This window comes from Babylonia areolata, chromosome 19 (genome assembly GCF_041734735.1).
Source record: "Babylonia areolata isolate BAREFJ2019XMU chromosome 19, ASM4173473v1, whole genome shotgun sequence".
NCBI lineage: Eukaryota > Metazoa > Mollusca > Gastropoda > Neogastropoda > Buccinidae > Babylonia > Babylonia areolata.
The window spans coordinates 64,256,348-64,277,263 of record NC_134894.1 but is presented as its reverse complement, the minus strand read 5'-3'; the positions used below and the strand labels follow the sequence as shown (position 1 = coordinate 64,277,263).

Here is a 20,916-nt window from a genome sequence, read left to right as displayed (position 1 = left end):
GGCCTGACTTTAGCGTTGGGTTATGCTACATATGTGGTGTAGCGCCGGATTTGTCTGAATGCAGTGACACTTCTTTGAGAAATGTCCTACTTGGGACTTCACCGGGCGAGAAACAGAAACTTGGTTGTTGTTATTTCTTTATTCTTCTTTTTGTGACTTGAGAAACGTTTTACTTGGGACTTTACCGAGAAACTGAAACTTTTGTTGTTGTTATTTCTTTCGGTAATGTTCAACTTTAGAATACTAAACTCAGGGGGGCTGTTTAGACGAAAAACAAAGGGTGTCTTAGGCTCACCTCGATGCGCTAAGTTGAATGGAACCCTCAGCTAAGCTGTACGACCACTACTTTCCCATGAAACTGCGACAATTTTATACACAGTAAGCTCAGCCGATCACAGCCAGAGCAACCACCTGTAAGCCATTTTGACTGCTGATCAGCAGTCAAAATGGCGTACAGGTGGGGAAGGAGTACTCAGCTTGCTGTGTATTTGTCGCAGTTTCATGGGAAAGGAGTGGTCCTAGAGCTTAGCTGAGGGTTCCATTCAACTCAGCGCATCGAGGTGAGCCTAAAACACCCTTTGTTTTTGTCTAAACAGCCCCCCTGAGTTTAGTATTCTAAAGTTGAACATTACCTTTCTTTCTTCTTCTTTTTGTGACAGAACAGGTGATCCAACTTAAAAAGAATAACAAACCGCATCCAGAATCCACTAAGAATACTGACTTGAACGAGAAAAATCTGTTTTACTAAACCACACCATTTCTCTATGTCGGAGAGTAAAATATCACATTAAACTTCGTGCGATGGGAAGTAACCGAGAGGGGAAACACCGGAGAGTGATGTTCATAATGGCGGCGTAGTTTTAACAGACGCGAGTGATTCAGTTTTGAAAACAGTTTCCTTTTACAGAAAATAAGTTATTGGGTGTACACGGTATCTTCAAAATTTTGCTTTCTTTAGAAAATAACATTTTTATTGGTTTATATTAATTCTAACTACCATGTTTGTAATAAGATTAGAAACTCGATATAGTTCGCAAGTGGGTTGGCTTCGAAAACAACTTTTCATTTCGTTATAAATAAGTTTGTTTAGGAAATGGATAGAGATGATGCGACCAAATCACTTGGTAAAGATAATGTGTCATCAGTGAGCATAGTCTGCAGGAAGATTTCAGTGCTGTGCGTGCCAAAGAATAACAAAGTATTGGTGTAAATGCGTTGTGTCTCTGGAAACTAATCTATTCCACTAGTTTCACTTTCAGTTCAGATTTAATACGGCAGTTAACTGTAAATTTAACTTTTTAGATATTTTCACGAGTGGCAGAAGTTTCTTCTTCCCAAAAATGATTGAAGACAAGGTTTACATTTTTCTTTCCTCAAAGTCAAGTATTGATTAACTGAGGAATATTCTTTCCAGATGATAAATAGGAAGTTTTAACTTTGAGAGAAGAGGGGGAACAGAACCAGAAAAGGGAACATGTTCTCCATTACAGATTCGATCTGAAGCCTAATTTGCTTGAAAAATAGCATAAAAATTCAAGTATTACTGAAAGCATGGAGACGTTTCTGGAAGAGGAAATTGTTTTTTTGCTGCCATCTTGTAAAACATGAGGAAAATTAAGTAGCATTGTATGTGATAATTAGCAGTTTACTGGCGGAGGCTTTCATGATAATATCAAAATGCCAACCACTCCATCTTCCTTAAAATTATGATGGAAACAGTTACAAAAATGATGGACATCAATAGATCTGTGTTTTGAATATTCAACATACATGCAACCAAGGAAGAACATTAACTGAAATATTGTCCTTTATTGTTTCAGTTAAAAAAAAAAAATCATCCAGACCCCAGGGAGTAGGTGAGTGGTGACAATGGCATCACAGAGGGAAAAGCTGATGCCACTCATGTCTGGTCAGGTGACCCACATCGTTGACCCTGGGAAATTCTGGCTGCGGATGGGATCAGGTAGGTAATCAAGCTGTTCCTGTTTCTTTCCTCTCTCTCTCTCTCTCTCTCTCTCTCTCTCTCTCTCTCTCTCTCTCTCTCTCTCTCTCTCTCTCTCTCTCTCTTCTCTTAAAAAAAATCATTTATTTTCTTTTTCTTTTTAAGGAAATCATATACATATTTGTATTGGTGATGACTGGACTGTACTAAGTCCATCCTTATTAAAGTTATTTTGTTGTGTCTGCTGTGTTTCATGTGCTTGGCTGTGTTTATTCTTGCCTTAATGATCCCATGCTGATTGTTTGCTCTTGCATGTTTGTGTTTTCCATCTTGTGCTGCTGTAGCACTTTCAGTTTTTAGTGTTAGGGCTTCTGATAATGTATGAATACACGTCCTTTACATTTTTGAAATGGAAAGGATGATCTACATGGTTAGTGAGTTAAGAAGTTTCTTGAATGAACATATAAAAAAGAGTGAAATTCCAGTATCAAGAGCTTCAGTCCGACATTAGGATCATCTGCTTTGAAGAAGTTTTTCTTCACCATTTCTTGGCCCAGAGGCCATGTTGATTTTGACCAGAAGGTTTGCCCGCTTTTATATGTGTGGTAGTGCAGATTTCCTTAGATTGTGCAGTATTAGAGTGACCTTCTGAAGGTAGTCTGGGACCTCCTTGAATTATGCTAAGAGATCCTGGGACCCCCAAGGTTTCTAACTTACAATAAGCCCTGAGTTTTGTTGTGCTAAACTGTAAGAATTAATCATCAGTCACAGATTTGAACTCAGGCTCTTGGACAGGGGTGTGCAGCTTATGGGTTGGAGAGGAAGAAGAGGAAGGACAAAGGAAAAAGAAAGCAGCTGTTATTTGTGAGCAAACCATACAAATTGCTGTCTAACCTCAACAACTGTCTGTATTTTAGAGAGAAAAAAGAAAGCAGCTGTTATTTGTGAGCAAACCATACAAATTGCTGTCTAACCTCAACAACTGTCTGTATTTTAGAGAGAAAAAAGAAAGCAGCTGTTATTTGTGAGCAAACCATACAAATTGCTGTCTAACCTCAACAACTGTCTGTATTTTAGAGAGAAAAAAGAAAGCAGCTGTTATTTGTGAGCAAACCATACAAATTGCTGTCTAACCTCAACAACTGTCTGTATTTTAGAGAGAAAAAAAGAAAGCAGCTGTTATTTGTGAGCAAACCATACAAATTGCTGTCTAACCTCAACAACTGTCTGTATTTTAGCGGTTTCATTTCTTTTTCTTAACTCTTTGACCACCATAGCCATAGGCAACTTTAGTAGACCCAGGCATGCCTACTGTCACTGAGGGCCGTATTTGTCCTGGAAAATTGATAAAACGGACAGGGTGTCCTGGAAATACGGATAATTGATGCATGATCTGGAAAATAAAAAATCTGACCAGGAAATTTGTTCTCCTAAGTATCTGGTGGGTACAAGTGTACCCTTAGATGGTTTTCTGACCATTGTCGAAGATGCTTTTTTAAGACTTGTGGAAATGTTGCCTGATATAACTGAATCCACTTTGTGAAAAGCTGGAACTGTCCAAACAATGTCAAAGCCATTTTGTGAAAGTCTGCTCAATTTCCGTCACCTGTGAAGTAACTTCGGCTAGACCAGTGCGCATGTGGGTAAATACTGACTCTTTGGACGCGGAGAACTGTTTGAAAGTGGAGGCATGTTTCCATGTTTACAGCTATTGCTTCGGGCTGTCAGACGACTGCTGTATGTTTGCTGAGATGTTCCTGAAAGTGATACCCGGCCCCTGATTTTAATGTGGTTTGTACCTGAAAAGCAAATTTGGGGGTAGGCATGCCTATAGACCAGACAGGTCACTGCCATAGGTGACTTACGTCAGCATCAAGGGTCATGTAAAAAAAAAAAGGCCATTTATCACACTGTAACAAAGTTTGATAGCTGTAGCCAGTTTCCTGGGCAATAGAACAATGACTAACCTTCGTCCCCTGACCTAGTTTGAATGAACAAGTCCTTTGTGTTTTTCTGACATGAACCTCACTGTGTGACTGAGAGCATTGAGGCAATAAGATATGGCGCTGGAGAGTGTTTTTTTACCTAGAAACTTGGCAGTGAAAGAGTTAAACTTTGAGAGGAATCTTACATGTGAACACATGTGCTGAAAGGAAGGTATTGGCTACTTTTGTTAGGAAGCAGGCCATGTAAATATTGCTTTGTAAACTGTAGAATTATTTACTTGTGTTTGGCATAAGTTTTTTTATGTTTATTTTACAAACTTTGAGATTGAATATAATTTCACATAATGCAATGCAAAGTAAATAAATGAAATGAATACATGAAAAAAGTGAACCAGTTAAGAAATGTGAAAAAAAGACATAAGCCATACTGTTAAGCTCTTGCAACATTTTATCATATCATTGCTTAAATTAAAAACAAAAAAGCCTGAGCATGTACAAAGCATTCAGTGAAAATGAATGAATGGATTGAGTTACTTGATTTATGTAGGCTGGGTACACATTTCCACTTTTAGGCTGTATGTTCACAGCACTACCCACACACAAACACACGGAGATAGAAACAACAAGGAACTATCAAATGCCTACACAGCAGAGAACACACACACACACACACACACACACACACACACACACACACACACACACACACACACACACACTGTAGCTGATATAGACAGGTTTTTTTGTTTTTTTTAAGTGCATGGCTTAGGCTAACAATGATGCTAGAAGTTATATGGTTTTCACAATGAACAAATGAATAAAACATTATAATGGCACTGACTACTGCACTTGTACACTAAAAAACAAAATTTCTTTTTCTGTTGCAGAAGAGGACCTGAGCAGTCTGAAGGACTTTGAACAGAGGCTGAATGTGGTGGCACCAAACCTTCCTGTAGGGAGTGTGAACAGCGTGAAGGAAAGTGCCATCATGCTGGTCTGCTGCTCCAAGTCTGGCAAGCACAGCTCCACCCTGTGGAAACGAGCCCAGGTTGTTAGGGTTGACAGGTCAGTGTCTGAAAGTGTGTAGTTGTGGCTGAGTTGTTAGTGTTGACAGGTCAGTGTCTGAAAGTGTGTAGTTGTGGCTGAGTTGTCAGGTTTGACAGGTCAGTGTCTGAAAGTGTGTAGTTGTTGCTGAGTTGTTAGGGTTGACAGGTCAGTGTCTGAAAGTGTGTAGTTGTGGCTGAGTTGTTAGTGTTGACAGGTCAGTGTCTGAAAGTTTGTAGTTGTGGCTGAATTGATAGGGTTGACAGGTCAGTGTCTGAAAGTGTGTAGTTGTGGCTGAGTTGTCAGGTTTGACAGGTCAGTGTCTGAAAGTTTGTAGTTGTGGCTGAATTGTTAGTGTTGACAGGTCAGTGTCTGAAAGTGTGTAGTTGTGGCTGAATTGTTAGTGTTGACAGGTCAGTGTCTGAAAGTGTGTGTTGTGGCTGAATTGTTAGTGTTGACAGGTCAGTGTCTGAAAGTTTGTAGTTGTGGCTGAATTGATAGGGTTGACAGGTCAGTGTCTGAAAGTGTGTAGTTGTGGCTGAGTTGTCAGGGTTGACAGGTCAGTGTCTGAAAGTTTGTAGTTGTGGCTAAATTGTTAGGGTTGACAGGTCAGTGTCTGAAAGTGTGTAGTTGTGGCTGAATTGTTAGTGTTGACAGGTCAGTGTCTGAAAGTGTGTATTGTGGCTGAGTTGTTAGTGTTGACAGGTCAGTGTCTGAAAGTGTGTAGTTGTGGCTGAATTGTTAGTGTTGACAGGTCAGTGTCTGAAAGTGTGTATTGTGGCTGAGTTGTTAGTGTTGACAGGTCAGTGTCTGAAAGTGTGTAGTTGTGGCTGAGTTGTTAGGGTTGACAGGTCAGTGTCTGAAAGTGTGTAGTTGTGGCTGAGTTGTTAGTGTTGACAGGTCAGTGTCTGAAAGTTTGTAGTTGTGGCTGAATTGTTAGGGTTGACAGGCCAGTGTCTGAAAGTGTGTATTGTGGCTGAGTTGTTAGGGTTGACAGGTCAGTGTCTGAAAGTGTGTAGTTGTGGCTGAATTGTTAGGGTTGACAGGTCAGTGTCTGAAAGTGTGTAGTTGTGGCTGAGTTGTCAGGGTTGACAGGTCAGTGTCTGAAAGTGTGTAGTTGTGGCTGAGTTGTCAGGGTTGACAGGTCAGTGTCTGAAAGTGTGTTGTGGCTGAATTGTTAGGGTTGACAGGTCAGTGTCTGAAAGTGTGTAGTTGTGGCTGAATTGTTAGGGTTGACAGGTCAGTGTCTGAAAGTGTGTAGTTGTGGCTGAATTGTTAGGGTTGACAGGTCAGTGTCTGAAAGTGTGTATTGTGGCTGAGTTGTTAGGGTTGACAGGTCAGTGTCTGAAAGTGTGTATTGTGGCTGAGTTGTTAGGGTTGACAGGTCAGTATCTGAAAGTGTGTATCGTGGCTGAGTTGTTAGGGTTGACAGGTCAGTGTCTGAAAGTGTGTATTGTGGCTGAGTTGTTAGGGTTGACAGGTCAGTATCTGAAAGTGTGTATTGTGGCTGAGTTGTTAGGGTTGACAGGTCAGTGTCTGAAAGTGTGTATTGTGGCTGAGTTGTTAGGGTTGACAGGTCAGTATCTGAAAGTGTGTATTGTGGCTGAGTTGTCAGGGTTGACAGGTCAGTGTCTGAAAGTGTGTATTGTGGCTGAGTTGTTAGGGTTGACAGGTCAGTGTCTGAAAGTGTGTAGTTGTTGCTGAGTTGTTAGGGTTGACAGGTCAGTGTCTGAAAGTGTGTATTGTGGCTGAGTTGTTAGTGTTGACAGGTCAGTGTCTGAAAATCTGGTTTTAATCAACAGTTGATGAATTGTCAGGGTTGAAAGGTCAGTGTCTGTAAGTATGTTCTTGATTTACAGTTCTTGTTCAAGTTGTCAAGGTTGACAGGTCAGTGTTTGAGTGTATTTTGTCGGTCTATTGGTGTGCCTTGCGAGTGACTGGAGTGATGTGTGACCATGGAGTATGACATCAACTACCTTTTAACTGCCTTGTGTTGCAGGGAGCACAACAGCTTTGACGTGTGGTACCTCGACTACGGGAACACAGAAAGTGATGTGTGACCATGGAGTATGACATCAACTACCTTTTAACTGCCTTGTGTTGCAGGGAGCACAACAGCTTTGACGTGTGGTACCTGGACTACGGGAACACAGAGAGTGATGTGTGGCCATGGAGTATGACATCAACTACCTTTTAACTGCCTTGTGTTGCAGGGAGCACAACAGCTTTGACGTGTGGTACCTAGACTACGGGAACACAGAGAGTGATGTGTGACCATGGAGTATGACATCAACTACCTTTTAACTGCCTTGTGTTGCAGGGAGCACAACAGCTTTGACGTGTGGTACTTAGACTACGGGAACACAGAAATTGTCCCGGCCAGGCGTGTGCGTGTGGCCGTGCCGGAGAACATCCAGAGTTACCCCACCTTCTGCTACCTGTGTGCCCTGGCTGGCATCAAGCCTGTGAGTTGGTAGTCCTCTTACGGGCGCAATAGCTAAGTGATTAAAGTGTCAGTCTGAGGGTTGGGGTTCGAATCTTGATAACCGCGCTTGATGGGTAAATGTGGAGATTTTTCTGATCTCCGAGGTCAGCTTATGTGCAGACCTGCTTGTGTCTGAACCCCCTTGGTGTGTATATGCCAGCAGAAGGTCAAATACGCACGTTAAAGATCCTGTAATCCTTGTCGACATTCGGTGGGTTATGGAAAAAAGAATATACCCAGCATACACACCTCTGAAAACTGAGTATGGCTGCCTACATGGCAGGGTAAAAAGGGTCATACACATAAAAGCCCACTAGTATACATAGGAGTGAACATGGGAGTCGCAGCACACGAACAAAGAAGAGGAGGAAGGTAGTCCTCTTCAGCTTGTTGAAAGAAAGGCTAAGCAGGGTCAAGGTTTATTCCAGACAAGCAAAAAGACAAACCAAAACATGGCGACAGTTAATTGATGTGATTGTGCAATATATCATTTTTGTAAATGAGATAATGCACTGTTCAAGTTAGTATTTGAAAGGAGAATGTGGTTTGAAACAAACTAAATCAGCATTAACTGAGACAATGTATGGCAGTCTGGTTTAGTAGAGCAGTTATATTTCAGTGATTTAAGCAGTGTTTGTGTGTCTTCTCTGTTTTGCTACGTGACTTTTTGTCTCATTTTGTTTATCTTAGCCGATCAGCACATGGCAATACCTAGTATTGTTCTGTCTCACTTGAACTTGAAGCAGATTGCTATCAGTATCAAGTCAGCTTTAGAGGCCACAGAAGGAGAAGATTCCACATATGTGGTGTGGTAGCTAGTGCTTTGGTAGTGCTGTACGATAGTCAGTTGTGTGTGACTATGACCATCAGAAGAGAATGTCTTGCCCAAGTTACACCCCCACTCTGTCGGCCAAGGGGGTTTTAGGACAGTTGGCGTTGGGATGGATCCCAAAGGTCAACCAGCCCCCAAACCTGCAGCACTAAGAACCAGTGCAAACTTGCCTCTTAGTTTGAGAGTCATAGTCCTTCACAAAAGACTAAGCTGTAATTTAATTACACATACTTAACTGTGACCCACTAGTGCAGACTCCAGCAGGGGTGTGATTCCTGTCCTGTGCAAACTACTACCCGCATATGCAGAGAAAATGAAAGTAGCTACGGCGGATAACCTCCCAAAGTAGGTTAATTACTTCCCATTGCAATGTAAAAACCATTGAACCTACAGCTCCCACTTTCCTGACAATGTCACACAGATTGCAGTGAGTGGATGACAATGTGACACAGATTGCAGTGAGTGGATGACAATGTCACACAGATTGCAGTGAGTGGATGACAATGTGACACAGATTGCAGTGAGTGGATGACAATGTCACACAGATTGCAGTGAGTGGATGACAATATCACACAGATTGCAGTGAGTGGATGACAATGTCACACAGATTGCAGTGAGTGGATGACAATGTCACACAGATTGCAGTGAGTGGATGACAATGTGACACAGATTGCAGTGAGTGGATGACAATGTGACACAGATTGCAGTGAGTGGATGACAATGTGACACAGATTGCAGTGAGTGGATGACAATGTGACACAGATTGCAGTGAGTGGATGACAATGTGACACAGATTGCAGTGAGTGGATGACAATGTGACACAGATTGCAGTGAGTGGATGACAATGTGACACAGATTGCAGTGAGTGGATGACAATGTCACACAGATTGCAGTGAGTGGATGACAATGTGACACAGATTGCAGTGAGTGGATGACAATGTGACACAGATTGCAGTGAGTGGATGACAATATCACACAGATTGCAGTGAGTGGATGACAATGTCACACAGATTGCAGTGAGTGGATGACAATGTGACACAGATTGCAGTGAGTGGATGACAATGTGACACAGATTGCAGTGAGTGGATGACAATGTCACACAGATTGCAGTGAGTGGATGACAATGTGACAGATTGCAGTGAGTGGATGACAATGTGACACAGATTGCAGTGAGTGGATGACAATGTCACACAGATTGCAGTGAGTGAATGACAATGTGACACAGATTGCAGTGAGTGGATGACAATGTGACACAGATTGCAGTGAGTGGATGACAATGTGACAGATTGCAGTGAGTGGATGACAATGTGACACAGATTGCAGTGAGTGGATGACAATGTCACACAGATTGCAGTGAGTGGATGACAATGTGACACAGATTGCAGTGAGTGGATGACAATGTCACACAGATTGCAGTGAGTGGATGACAATGTGACAGATTGCAGTGAGTGGATGACAATGTCACACAGATTGCAATGATTTGATAAAAATGGTATTTATATAGCGCTGAATCTTGTGCAGAGACAAATCAAAGCACTTGATGACAATGTCACACAGATTGCAAAATCGTGGACCACCAGGGGGGTGAAGACCTTTGAGAACTTGGTGCTCCAGCGAACGTTTTCCGTGGCCACAGTGGTTTACGACCAAAACACCTTCCAACATCGAGTGAATCTGTACCCAGCGTAAGTTAATTTTGCATGTTTGAAATGCATGCATGCATGGGCAGGTGCACACACACGCACACATGTGCACACACAACACACACACACACACACACAATTTCAAGACGTTACCTGCTATAGCAGAAGGTTTGATGAACAGTCCAATTGGACATTTGTTATTGATGGTTTTTGTTAACTTTTTCCACCATTTTCCTTATGTATGTTGTTTTTTTCTCTTTTTTTTTATTAACATTCATACACTCATACACACACGTGCGCACACAAACACACACATGCTCGCTCTCTCTCTCATGCTCTCAAACTTGCTCACAGACACACATACACACATGCACACACACGCACATACACACACGCACACACACCCACATGCACACACACGCACATAACACACATGCACACACACACACACACACGCACATACACAGACACAGACACAGACACACCCACACCCACACACACGCACAAACACACACACACACACACACACACATATACAGATCATACAAGTGTTACTCTCTTGTTCTTCGTAAATTTGCAAGCCTATCATCATCTTTGTCTGGTTTGTGAAGGAGATGTATTCTTTCATTTCAAATTTTAAGATGTGAGGTTATTTTGGACATGTTGATGGACATTGAGATACATGTTATACAGTTTGAATAGCTCATGGCTTTGTGCATACGAAAACATGACTATCAGTAATTATATTGATGGAGAAGAAAACATACGAAAACATGACCATCAGTAATTATATTGATGGAGAAGAAAACATACGAAAACATGACCATCAGTAATTATATTGATGGAGAAGAAAACATACGAAAACATGACCATCAGTAATTATATTGATGGAGAAGAAAACATACGAAAACATGACCATTCAGTAATTATATTGATGGAGAAGAAAACATGAAAACATGACCATTCAGTAATTATATTGATGGAGAAGAAAACATACGAAAACATGACCATTCAGTAATTATATTGATGGAGAAGAAAACATATGAAAACATGACCATCAGTAATTATATTGATGGAGAAGAAAACATACGAAAATATGACCATCAGTAATTATATTGATGGAGAAGAAAACATACGAAAACATGACCATCAGTAATTATATTGATGGAGAAGAAAACATACGAAAACATGATCATCAGTAATTATATTGATGGAGAAGAAAACATACGAAAACATGACCATCAGTAATTATATTGATGGAGAAGAAAACATAACCAACCATTGATTCCATTGCAGAGGTGAATCTTCACGCTCTGTTGCACACCAGATGCTGGATGCTGAGACTGGCTTGGTAAGGATTTACAATGTTCATATTATTTGAAATAACCTTTTTTTCTTTTCCTGGAATAATCGTGGAAACAATAGAGAGCAGATTTCCAGTTGCTGTGTGATTGTCAGTCATGTCTAACTGGGACCACCACAACAGCAGAGGAGGCATCTGCTGTCCTGACTATGTGGCTATAATATGATACAAGTGGAGAATGTCATGCCCAAGTTACATCCCCACTCTCTATGTGGCTATAACATGATACAAGTGGAGAATGTCATGCCCATGTTACATCCCCACTCTCTATGTGGCTATAATATGATCAAAGTGGAGAATGTCATGCCCAAGTTACATCCCCACTCTCTATGTGGCTATAATATGATCAAAGTGGAGAATGTCTTGCCCAAGTTACATCCCCACTCTCTATGTGGCTATAATATGATCAAAGTGGAGAATGTCATGCCCAAGTTACATCCCCACTCTCTATGTGGCTATAATATGATCAAAGTGGAGAATGTCTTGCCCAAGTTACATCCCCACTCTCTATGTGGCTATAATATGATCAAAGTGGAGAATGTCTTGCCCAAGTTACATCCCCACTCTCTATGTGGCTATAATATGATCAAAGTGGAGAATGTCTTGCCCAAGTTACATCCCCACTCTCTATGTGGCTATAATATGATCAAAGTGGAGAATGTCATGCCCATGTTACATCCCCACTCTCTATGTGGCTATAATATGATCAAAGTGGAGAATGTCTTGCCCAAGTTACATCCCCACTCTCTATGTGGCTATAATATGATCAAAGTGGAGAATGTCATGCCCATGTTACATCCCCACTCTCTATGTGGCTATAATATGATCAAAGTGGAGAATGTCTTGCCCAAGTTACATCCCCACTCTCTATGTGGCTATAATATGATAAAAGTGGAGAATGTCTTGCCCAAGTTACATCCCCACTCTCTATGTGGCTATAATATGATCAAAGTGGAGAATGTCATGCCCAAGTTACATCCCCACTCTCTATGTGGCTATAATATGATAACAGTGGAGAATGTCATGCCCAAGTTACATCCCCACTCTCTATGTGGCTATAATATGATAAAAGTGGAGAATGTCATGCCCAAGTTACATCCCCACTCTCTATGTGGCTATAATATGATCAAAGTGGAGAATGTCATGCCCAAGTTACATCCCCACTCTCTATGTGGCTATAATATGATCAAAGTGGAGAATGTCTTGCCCAAGTTACATCCCCACTCTCTATGTGGCTATAATATGATCAAAGTGGAGAATGTCATGCCCAAGTTACATCCCCACTCTCTATGTGGCTATAATATGATAAAAGTGGAGAATGTCTTGCCCAAGTTACATCCCCACTCTCTATGTGGCTATAATATGATCAAAGTGGAGAATGTCATGCCCAAGTTACATCCCCACTCTCTATGTGGCTATAACATGATACAAGTGGAGAATGTCATGCCCAAGTTACATCCCCACTCTCTATGTGGCTATAATATGATAAAAGTGGAGAATGTCATGCCCAAGTTACATCCCCACTCTCTATGTGGCTATAATATGATCAAAGTGGAGAATGTCATGCCCAAGTTACATCCCCACTCTCTATGTGGCTATAACATGATACAAGTGGAGAATGTCATGCCCAAGTTACATCCCCACTCTCTATGTGGCTATAATATGATAAAAGTGGAGAATGTCATGCCCAAGTTACATCCCCACTCTCTATGTGGCTATAACATGATACAAGTGGAGAATGTCATGCCCAAGTTACATCCCCACTCTCTATGTGGCTATAATATGATAACAGTGGAGAATGTCTTGCCCAAGTTACATCCCCACTCTCTATGTGGCTATAATATGATAAAAGTGGAGAATGTCATGCCCAAGTTACATCCCCACTCTCTCGGCCAAGAGGGTTTTTGGACTGTCGTCGTTGGGATGGTTCCCAAAGGCCAGTTAGCCCCCCAGGTTGCAGCAGTAAGAGCCAGTGCAATCTTGCCTGCTAGTTTTAGAGTCATAGTCCTTCACGAAAGATTGAGCTGTAACTGACTTCTCATTGCAGTGGAGAAACAAGTGATCATACACCTCTCACTTTGCTCTTGGCCCAACTGTAAGCTTACGTCATTCTGTGATACAAGCTGAGCATTTGGCCAGTCCAGTGGATGGCAACAACTGAAAAAAATGCAATAAATCATGGCCAATCAATTTCAGAAGTGAATGACTTTTTTCCTTAAAAATCAGTGGGTGTGCCTAATGCTCTGTATTGCCCAACAGGCCAGAAATTGTAATTATCATCCAACTGACAGTGCTTAGTTTTGTGAAGATTAGCTATAGTTCCCTGTATTTTTCATATTGGTGGGAAAAAAAAGTTTCTCACAATCATGCCTGCCAGCTCACTTTGCATGTATGAGTTATGAGAGAAGGGGGAAGAGGGGGGATAGATAGAGAGGGAGAGTTCTTGAGTGGATTTTATCATTTGTAACTTTTCCTTCATGTAAAGTGCTCTGAGATGTAAGAGAGAAAGGGTGCTTTACAAATGTGCTGTGGCTAATGAGTGGGCTGTTGGACTTGTGATCCAGTGCTTGCTTGTGATCAGGGTTCTCGGCATTGTGCTGTGTCCCAGGGAAGGTACTTTACTCAGTTTCACCGCCTTCCTATGCCCAGCCCTAGACGCAGTGGATGTGAAATCACTTTCTTCCTATGCCCAGCCCTGGACACAGTGGATGTGAAATCACTTTCTTCCTATGCCCAGCCCTGGACACAGTGGATGTGAAATCACTTTCTTCCTATGCCCAGCCCTAGAGGCAGTGGATGTGAAATCACTTTCTTCCTATGCCCAGCCCTAGACACAGTGGATGTGAATTCATTGCCTTCCTGTGCCCAGCCCTAGACACAGTGGATGTGAAATCACTTCCTTCCTGTGCCCAGCCCTAGACGCTGTGGATGTGAAATCACTGCCTTCCTATGCCCAGCCCTAGACACATTGGATGTGAATTCACTGCCTTCCTGTGCCCAGCCCTAGACACAGTGGATGTGAAATCACTGCCTTCCTATGCCCAGCCCTAGACACAGTGGATGTGAAATCACTTCCTTCCTATGCCCAGCCCTAGACACATTGGATGTGAATTCACTGCCTTCCTGTGCCCAGCCCTAGACACAGTGGATGTGAAATCACTTCCTTCCTGTGCCCAGCCCTAGACACAGTGGATGTGAAATCGCTTCCTTCCTGTGCCCAGCCCTAGACGCTGTGGATGTGAAATCACTGCCTTCCTATGCCCAGCCCTAGACACATTGGATGTGAATTCACTGCCTTCCTATGCCCAGCCCTAGACACATTGGATAAGATTTCCCTGCCCCTGTGATCGTAAAAGGTTATGGGACCTTTAACCTTTGTTCAGTGGGCCAGATGACATGCCAGTTGAACTTTGTGCAGCCGACAGGGGAAAATGTCCAGGAGTACTTGCGGGACGTGGTCCTCGTCACGTGTGAAGAGGTCTATGGTTCTTTTGTGGAGGGTAGGTTTGTGTTTTGTTTCCATGCTTGGATTGTTTAAACAAGAGTGAGTGTGCATGTTTGCAGTGGTGTGGTGCTCCACATGTGCAGATCTGATGGAGGCAGAACCCCTTTTTGTGCATACATACGTAGATGATCAAATATGCACCTTGAAGATCCTGTAAATGTACTCCATGTCAGCATTCGGTGGGTTATGGAAACCAGAACACACCCAGCTTGTACACCCTTGAAAATGACTGCCTGTGTGGTGGGGTGAATAGACAGAACGGTCATTCACATAAAAGTTAAATTTCTGTTTGTGCGTGTGTTTGTGTGTGTGTTTGTGTGTGTGTGTGTGAGTATAACTGAAACGTGAATGAATGACACAGGAAATGAATAAGTGTCCAGTGGCAGCTGTCAGTCGGCTCTACCCACATAGACAACCTGTTGTGCAAATGATTCAGTGCTTGGTCTCTGACCAAGGATAGCTGAAATATATGTATCGGTATCTTCTTCATCATCATCATCAGATACACAATACGATGCAAAACAGTACAATGCAATGTATTACAGTATCTTACAATGCAGTGCAATGCATTACAGTACAGAACACTACACTACACAAGTCATCTTCATGTTTCTGTTTTATTCATTCATACAGTTGGTGGTCCTTACTTTTCTGTTTTTACCAGCCCGTCCACTTGCTGGTCACCATGTTTCTATTCAACCAGTACATACTTTTGGGGGGAAACATTGTTCACTGTCAGTGTTGAGGAAGGTGGCAGAATGGTCAAGACGCTTAGCTGCCAGCACAGAAAGTCTGTGAGGGTGTGGGTTCGAATCCTGCTCTCGCCCTTTCTGCCAAGTTTGACTGGAAAATGAAACAGAGTGTCTAGTCTTTGGGATGAGACGATAAACGGAGGTCCCATGTGCAGCACACACTTGGTGCACTGAAAAAGAACCCATGGCAACAAAAGTGTTGTCCTCTGGCAAAATTACGTTAAAAAAAAAAAGAAATCCACTCTGATAGGTACACAAATATAACAGCATGCACACAAGGCCTGACAAGCGTGTTGGGTTACGCTGCTGTCAGGCATCTGCCTAGCAGGAGTGGTGTAGCGTATATGGATTCATCCGGAGGCAGTGACGCCTCCTTGAGAAACTGAAACTGCTTGTGTTGCACTGAGTGTGACTGTTGTATACCCTTCTCCCTTCCCTTTCTTCACATGAAGACACGGATTTGGAGCAGCCCCAGGAAGAGATGCCAGAACACGGCAGCACAGAGGACAGCAGTCAGTTGTGGGAGGCCTGCAGCGAACCCACCGCCTCCCTCCCTCAGTCACATGGTAATTATTTTCACTGCAGCATGCTGCATTGTATGTCTAAGATGTGTATGCATGTACAGAGGCAGTCTTAGATGTGTGGGATAATTCATTACTTGAGCTTTTGTCTTTTTACTTAAGCATGCTACATTTTATGTCTGTATGTGTAATATATAAAGGCAGTAATAGATATATGTGATTATTTAGGTGGGTATTTTTACTGTGGTGTGCTGCATTGTATGTCTGATATGTGTGTGTATGTGAAGGCAATCTTAGTTGTGTGTGGTTGTTTACTTCAGTATTTTGTTGATAATGTGTGGATCGCATTTTATGATTTGATCATGTAATCAGTTTACTTTCTCTTTATTTAGTTTGATTTTATTCACTTTTATTTATTGATTATTGTTATATTATTGGTCAGTATTATAATTTCTTTTTCCTGGAGAATTTGCACAGATTGGATTACTGGATGTAGTGCTGTTGGGAGCTTGTGCTGAGATGAATTTTTGTTTACACACTTTGTGAAGTTTTTATTTAAACAATCAGAATTTGTGTATTGTTCTGTGGTGGATACCAGTTTTCTTGTAAGTTTTCAAGATAATGAAATGATCTTGTATCTTGTCGAGTTAATAAAGTATCCTTGCATCTTTTTGAGATATCAAAGTGTTCTGGTATCTTGCCGAGACAGTGAATTACCCCTTCATCGTGTGTCTTGTCAGCGGACCAGAACTCTGGGATCAGCGAGACCCAGACAGCGGTGTATGGTGGCGCCACAGGGGGAACGACTGGCTGTGCACCGCAGGGGCAGACAGAGGGCGCCAGCGACGGGGTCGGGGAGGTGATGGTGCCGGGGTTCAACCTGAGCGGGCTGCAGCAGCGGGAGATGCCGGGCGCCGAGGAGCTGCAGCGGAAGCAGGAGGAGATGCAAAGGGCGCTGCGCCGTGCAAGGCTGCAGAAGGACATGATTGAGTGCCAGCGCCACATGGAGAACCTGATGATGACCTCTGGGCAACAGGGACAGCAGTGGGGTCAGTACTGTACTGTGATGACAGACAACAGGGACAGCAGTGGGGTCAGTACTGTACTGTGATGACAGACACAACAGGGACAGCAGTGGGGTCAGTACTGTGATGACAGACACAACAGGGACAGCAGTGGGGTCAGTACTGTACTGTGATGACAGACAACAGGGACAGCAGTGGGGTCAGTACTGTACTGTGATGACAGACACAACAGGGACAGCAGTGGGGTCAGTACTGTACTGTGATGACAGACACAACAGGGACAGCAGTGGGGTCAGTACTGTACTGTGATGACAGACACAACAGGGACAGCAGTGGGGTCAGTACTGTACTGTGATGACAGACAACAGGGACAGCAGTGGGGTCAGTACTGTACTGTGATGACAGACACAACAGGGACAGCAGTGGGGTCAGTACTGTACTGTGATGACAGACACAACAGGGACAGCAGTGGGGTCAGTACTATGATGACAGACAACAGGGACAGCAGTGGGGTCAGTACTGTACTGTGATGACAGACAACAGGGACAGCAGTGGGGTCAGTACTGTACTGTGATGACAGAGACAACAGAGACAGCAGTGGGGTCAGTACTGTGATGACAGACACAACAGGGACAGCAGTGGGGTCAGTACTATGATGACAGACAACAGGGACAGCAGTGGGGTCAGTACTGTACTGTGATGACAGACAACAGGGACAGCAGTGGGGTCAGTACTGTACTGTGATGACAGACACAACAGGGACAGCAGTGGGGTCAGTACTGTACTGTGATGACAGACACAACAGGGACAGCAGTGGGGTCAGTACTGTACTGTGATGACAGACACAACAGAGACAGCAGTGGGGTCAGTACTGTACTGTGATGACAGACAACAGGGACAGCAGTGGGGTCAGTACTGTACTGTGATGACAGACACAACAGGGACAGCAGTGGGGTCAGTACTGTGATGACAGACACAACAGGCACAGCAGTGGGGTCAGTACTTTACTGTGATGACAGACAGCAGGGACAGTATTGGGGTCAGTACTGTGATGACAGACACAACAGGGACCGCAGTGGGGTCAGTACTGTACTGTGATGACAGACAACAGGGACAGCAGTGGGGTCAGTACTATGATGACAGACAACAGGGACAGCAGTGGGGTCAGTACTGTACTGTGATGACAGACACAACAGGGACAGCAGTGGGGTCAGTACTGTGATGACAGACACAACAGGCACAGCAGTGGGGTCAGTACTTTACTGTGATGACAGACAGCAGGGACAGTATTGGGGTCAGTACTGTGATGACAGACACAACAGGGACCGCAGTGGGGTCAGTACTGTACTGTGATGACAGACAACAGGGACAGCAGTGGGGTCAGTACTGTGATGACAGACACAACAGGGACAGCAGTGGGGTCAGTACTGTACTGTGATGACAGACACAACAGGGACAGCAGTGGGGTCAGTACTGTGATGACAGACACAACAGGCACAGCAGTGGGGTCAGTACTGTGATGACAGACACAACAGGGACAGCAGTGGGGTCAGTACTGTGATGACAGACAACAGGGACAGCAGTGGGGTCAGTACTGTGATGACAGACACAACAGGGACAGCAGTGGGGTCAGTACTGTACTGTGATGACAGACAACAGGGACAGCAGTGGGGTCAGTACTGTGATGACAGACACAACAGGGACAGCAGTGGGGTCAGTACTGTACTGTGATGACAGACAACAGGGACAGCAGTGGGGTCAGTACTGTGATGACAGACACAACAGGGACAGCAGTGGGGTCAGTACTGTGATGACAGACAACAGGGACAGCAGTGGGGTCAGTACTGTGATGACAGACACAACAGGGACAGCAGTGGGGTCAGTACTGTGATGACAGACAACAGGGACAGCAGTGGGGTCAGTACTGTGATGACAGACACAACAGGGACAGCAGTGGGGTCAGTACTGTACTGTGATGACAGACACAACAGGGACAGCAGTGGGGTCAGTACTGTGATGACAGACACAACAGGGACAGCAGTGGGGTCAGTACTGTGATGACAGACACAACAGGGACAGCAGTGGGGTCAGTACTGTACTGTGATGACAGACAACAGGGACAGCAGTGGGGTCAGTACTGTACTGTGATGACAGACAACAGGGACAGCAGTGGGGTCAGTACTGTGATGACAGACACAACAGGGACAGCAGTGGGGTCAGTACTGTACTGTGATGACAGACAACAGGGACAGCAGTGGGGTCAGTACTGTACTGTGATGACAGACACAACAGGGACAGCAGTGGGGTCAGTACTGTACTGTGATGACAGACAACAGGGACAGCAGTGGGGTCAGTACTGTACTGTGATGACAGACACAACAGGGACAGCAGTGGGGTCAGTACTGTGATGACAGACACAACAGGGACAGCAGTGGGGTCAGTACTGTACTGTGATGACAGACAGCAGGGACAGTATTGGGGTCAGTACTGTGATGACAGACACAACAGGGACAGCAGTGGGGTCAGTACTGTGATGACAGACAACAGGGACAGCAGTGGGGTCAGTACTGTACTGTGATGACAGACAACAGGGACAGCAGTGGGGTCAGTACTGTACTGTGATGACAGACACAACAGGGACAGCAGTGGGGTCAGTACTGTACTGTGATGACAGACAACAGGGACAGCAGTGGGGTCAGTACTGTGATGACAGACACAACAGGGACAGCAGTGGGGTCAGTACTGTTCTGTGATGACAGACACAACAGGGACAGCAGTGGGGTCAGTACTGTTCTGTGATGACAGACAACAGGGACAGCAGTGGGGTCAGTACTGTGATGACAGGGACAGCAGTGGGGTCAGTACTGTACTGTGATGACAGACAACAGGGACAGCAGTGGGGTCAGTACTGTACTGTGATGACAGACAACAGGGACAGCAGTGGGGTCAGTACTGTACTGTGATGACAGACAACAGGGACAGCAGTGGGGTCAGTACTGTGATGACAGACACAACAGAGACAGCAGTGGGGTCAGTACTGTGATGACAGACAACAGGGACAGCAGTGGGGTCAGTACTGTGATGACAGACACAACAGGGACAGCAGTGGGGTCAGTACTGTACTATGATGACAGACACAACAGGGACAGCAGTGGGGTCAGTACTGTGATGACAGACACAACAGGGACAGCAGTGGGGTCAGTACTGTACTGTGATGACAGACACAACAGGGACAGCAGTGGGGTCAGTACTGTACTGTGATGACAGACACAACAGGGACAGCAGTGGGGTCAGTACTGTACTGTGATGACAGACACAACAGGGACAGCAGTGGGGTCAGTACTGTGATGACAGAACCAACGGCCCAGTGGTTGATCACACAGTTTTACTGTTGGTCTAACTGCAAGCTTTTATCAATCCCTGACATTCCACATAACGCAGTACAGTACAAAGCAGTGTAACACAATTCAATAAAATTAAAAAAAACCCGATGCATTTCATCACAACAACAGGTCCAACAGCCCAGTGTTTAAAGCCTTGGACTTTCAGTCTCAGGGTCCCTGGTAGTCAGAGCCTTGAACTTTAAGTCTCAGGGTCCCTGGTAGTCAAGCCTTGGACTTTCAGTCTCAGGGTCCCTGGTAGTCAGAGCCTTGAACTTTAAGTCTCAGGGTCCCTGGTAGTCAAGCGTTGGACTTTCAGTCTCGGGGTCCCTGCTAGTCAAGCGTTGGACTTTCAGTCTCAGGGTCCCTGGTAGTCAAAGCTTTGGACTTTCAGTCTCAGGGTCCCTGGTAGTCAAAGCTTTGGACTTTCAGTCTTGGGGTCCCTGGTAGTCAAAGCGTTGGACTTTCAGTCTCAGGG

General features: G+C 44.1%; 1 protein-coding gene across 1 annotated transcript in view; it reads left to right on the top strand.

The window, feature by feature from the left end:
- Positions 1-845: 845 nt before the first annotated feature.
- Positions 846-20,916, top strand: part of LOC143293943 (uncharacterized) — a 47,777-nt gene continuing 27,706 nt past the window's right edge. The window contains exons 1-9 of the mRNA XM_076605336.1: positions 846-931; positions 1,821-1,963; positions 4,776-4,953; positions 7,253-7,397; positions 9,807-9,934; positions 11,189-11,243; positions 14,674-14,755; positions 15,965-16,078; positions 16,774-17,082. Of these exons, the coding sequence (XP_076461451.1) occupies positions 1,870-1,963; positions 4,776-4,953; positions 7,253-7,397; positions 9,807-9,934; positions 11,189-11,243; positions 14,674-14,755; positions 15,965-16,078; positions 16,774-17,082 (1,105 nt within the window). The 5' untranslated portion in view covers positions 846-931; positions 1,821-1,869. The remainder of the gene's footprint in view (positions 932-1,820; positions 1,964-4,775; positions 4,954-7,252; positions 7,398-9,806; positions 9,935-11,188; positions 11,244-14,673; positions 14,756-15,964; positions 16,079-16,773; positions 17,083-20,916) is intronic.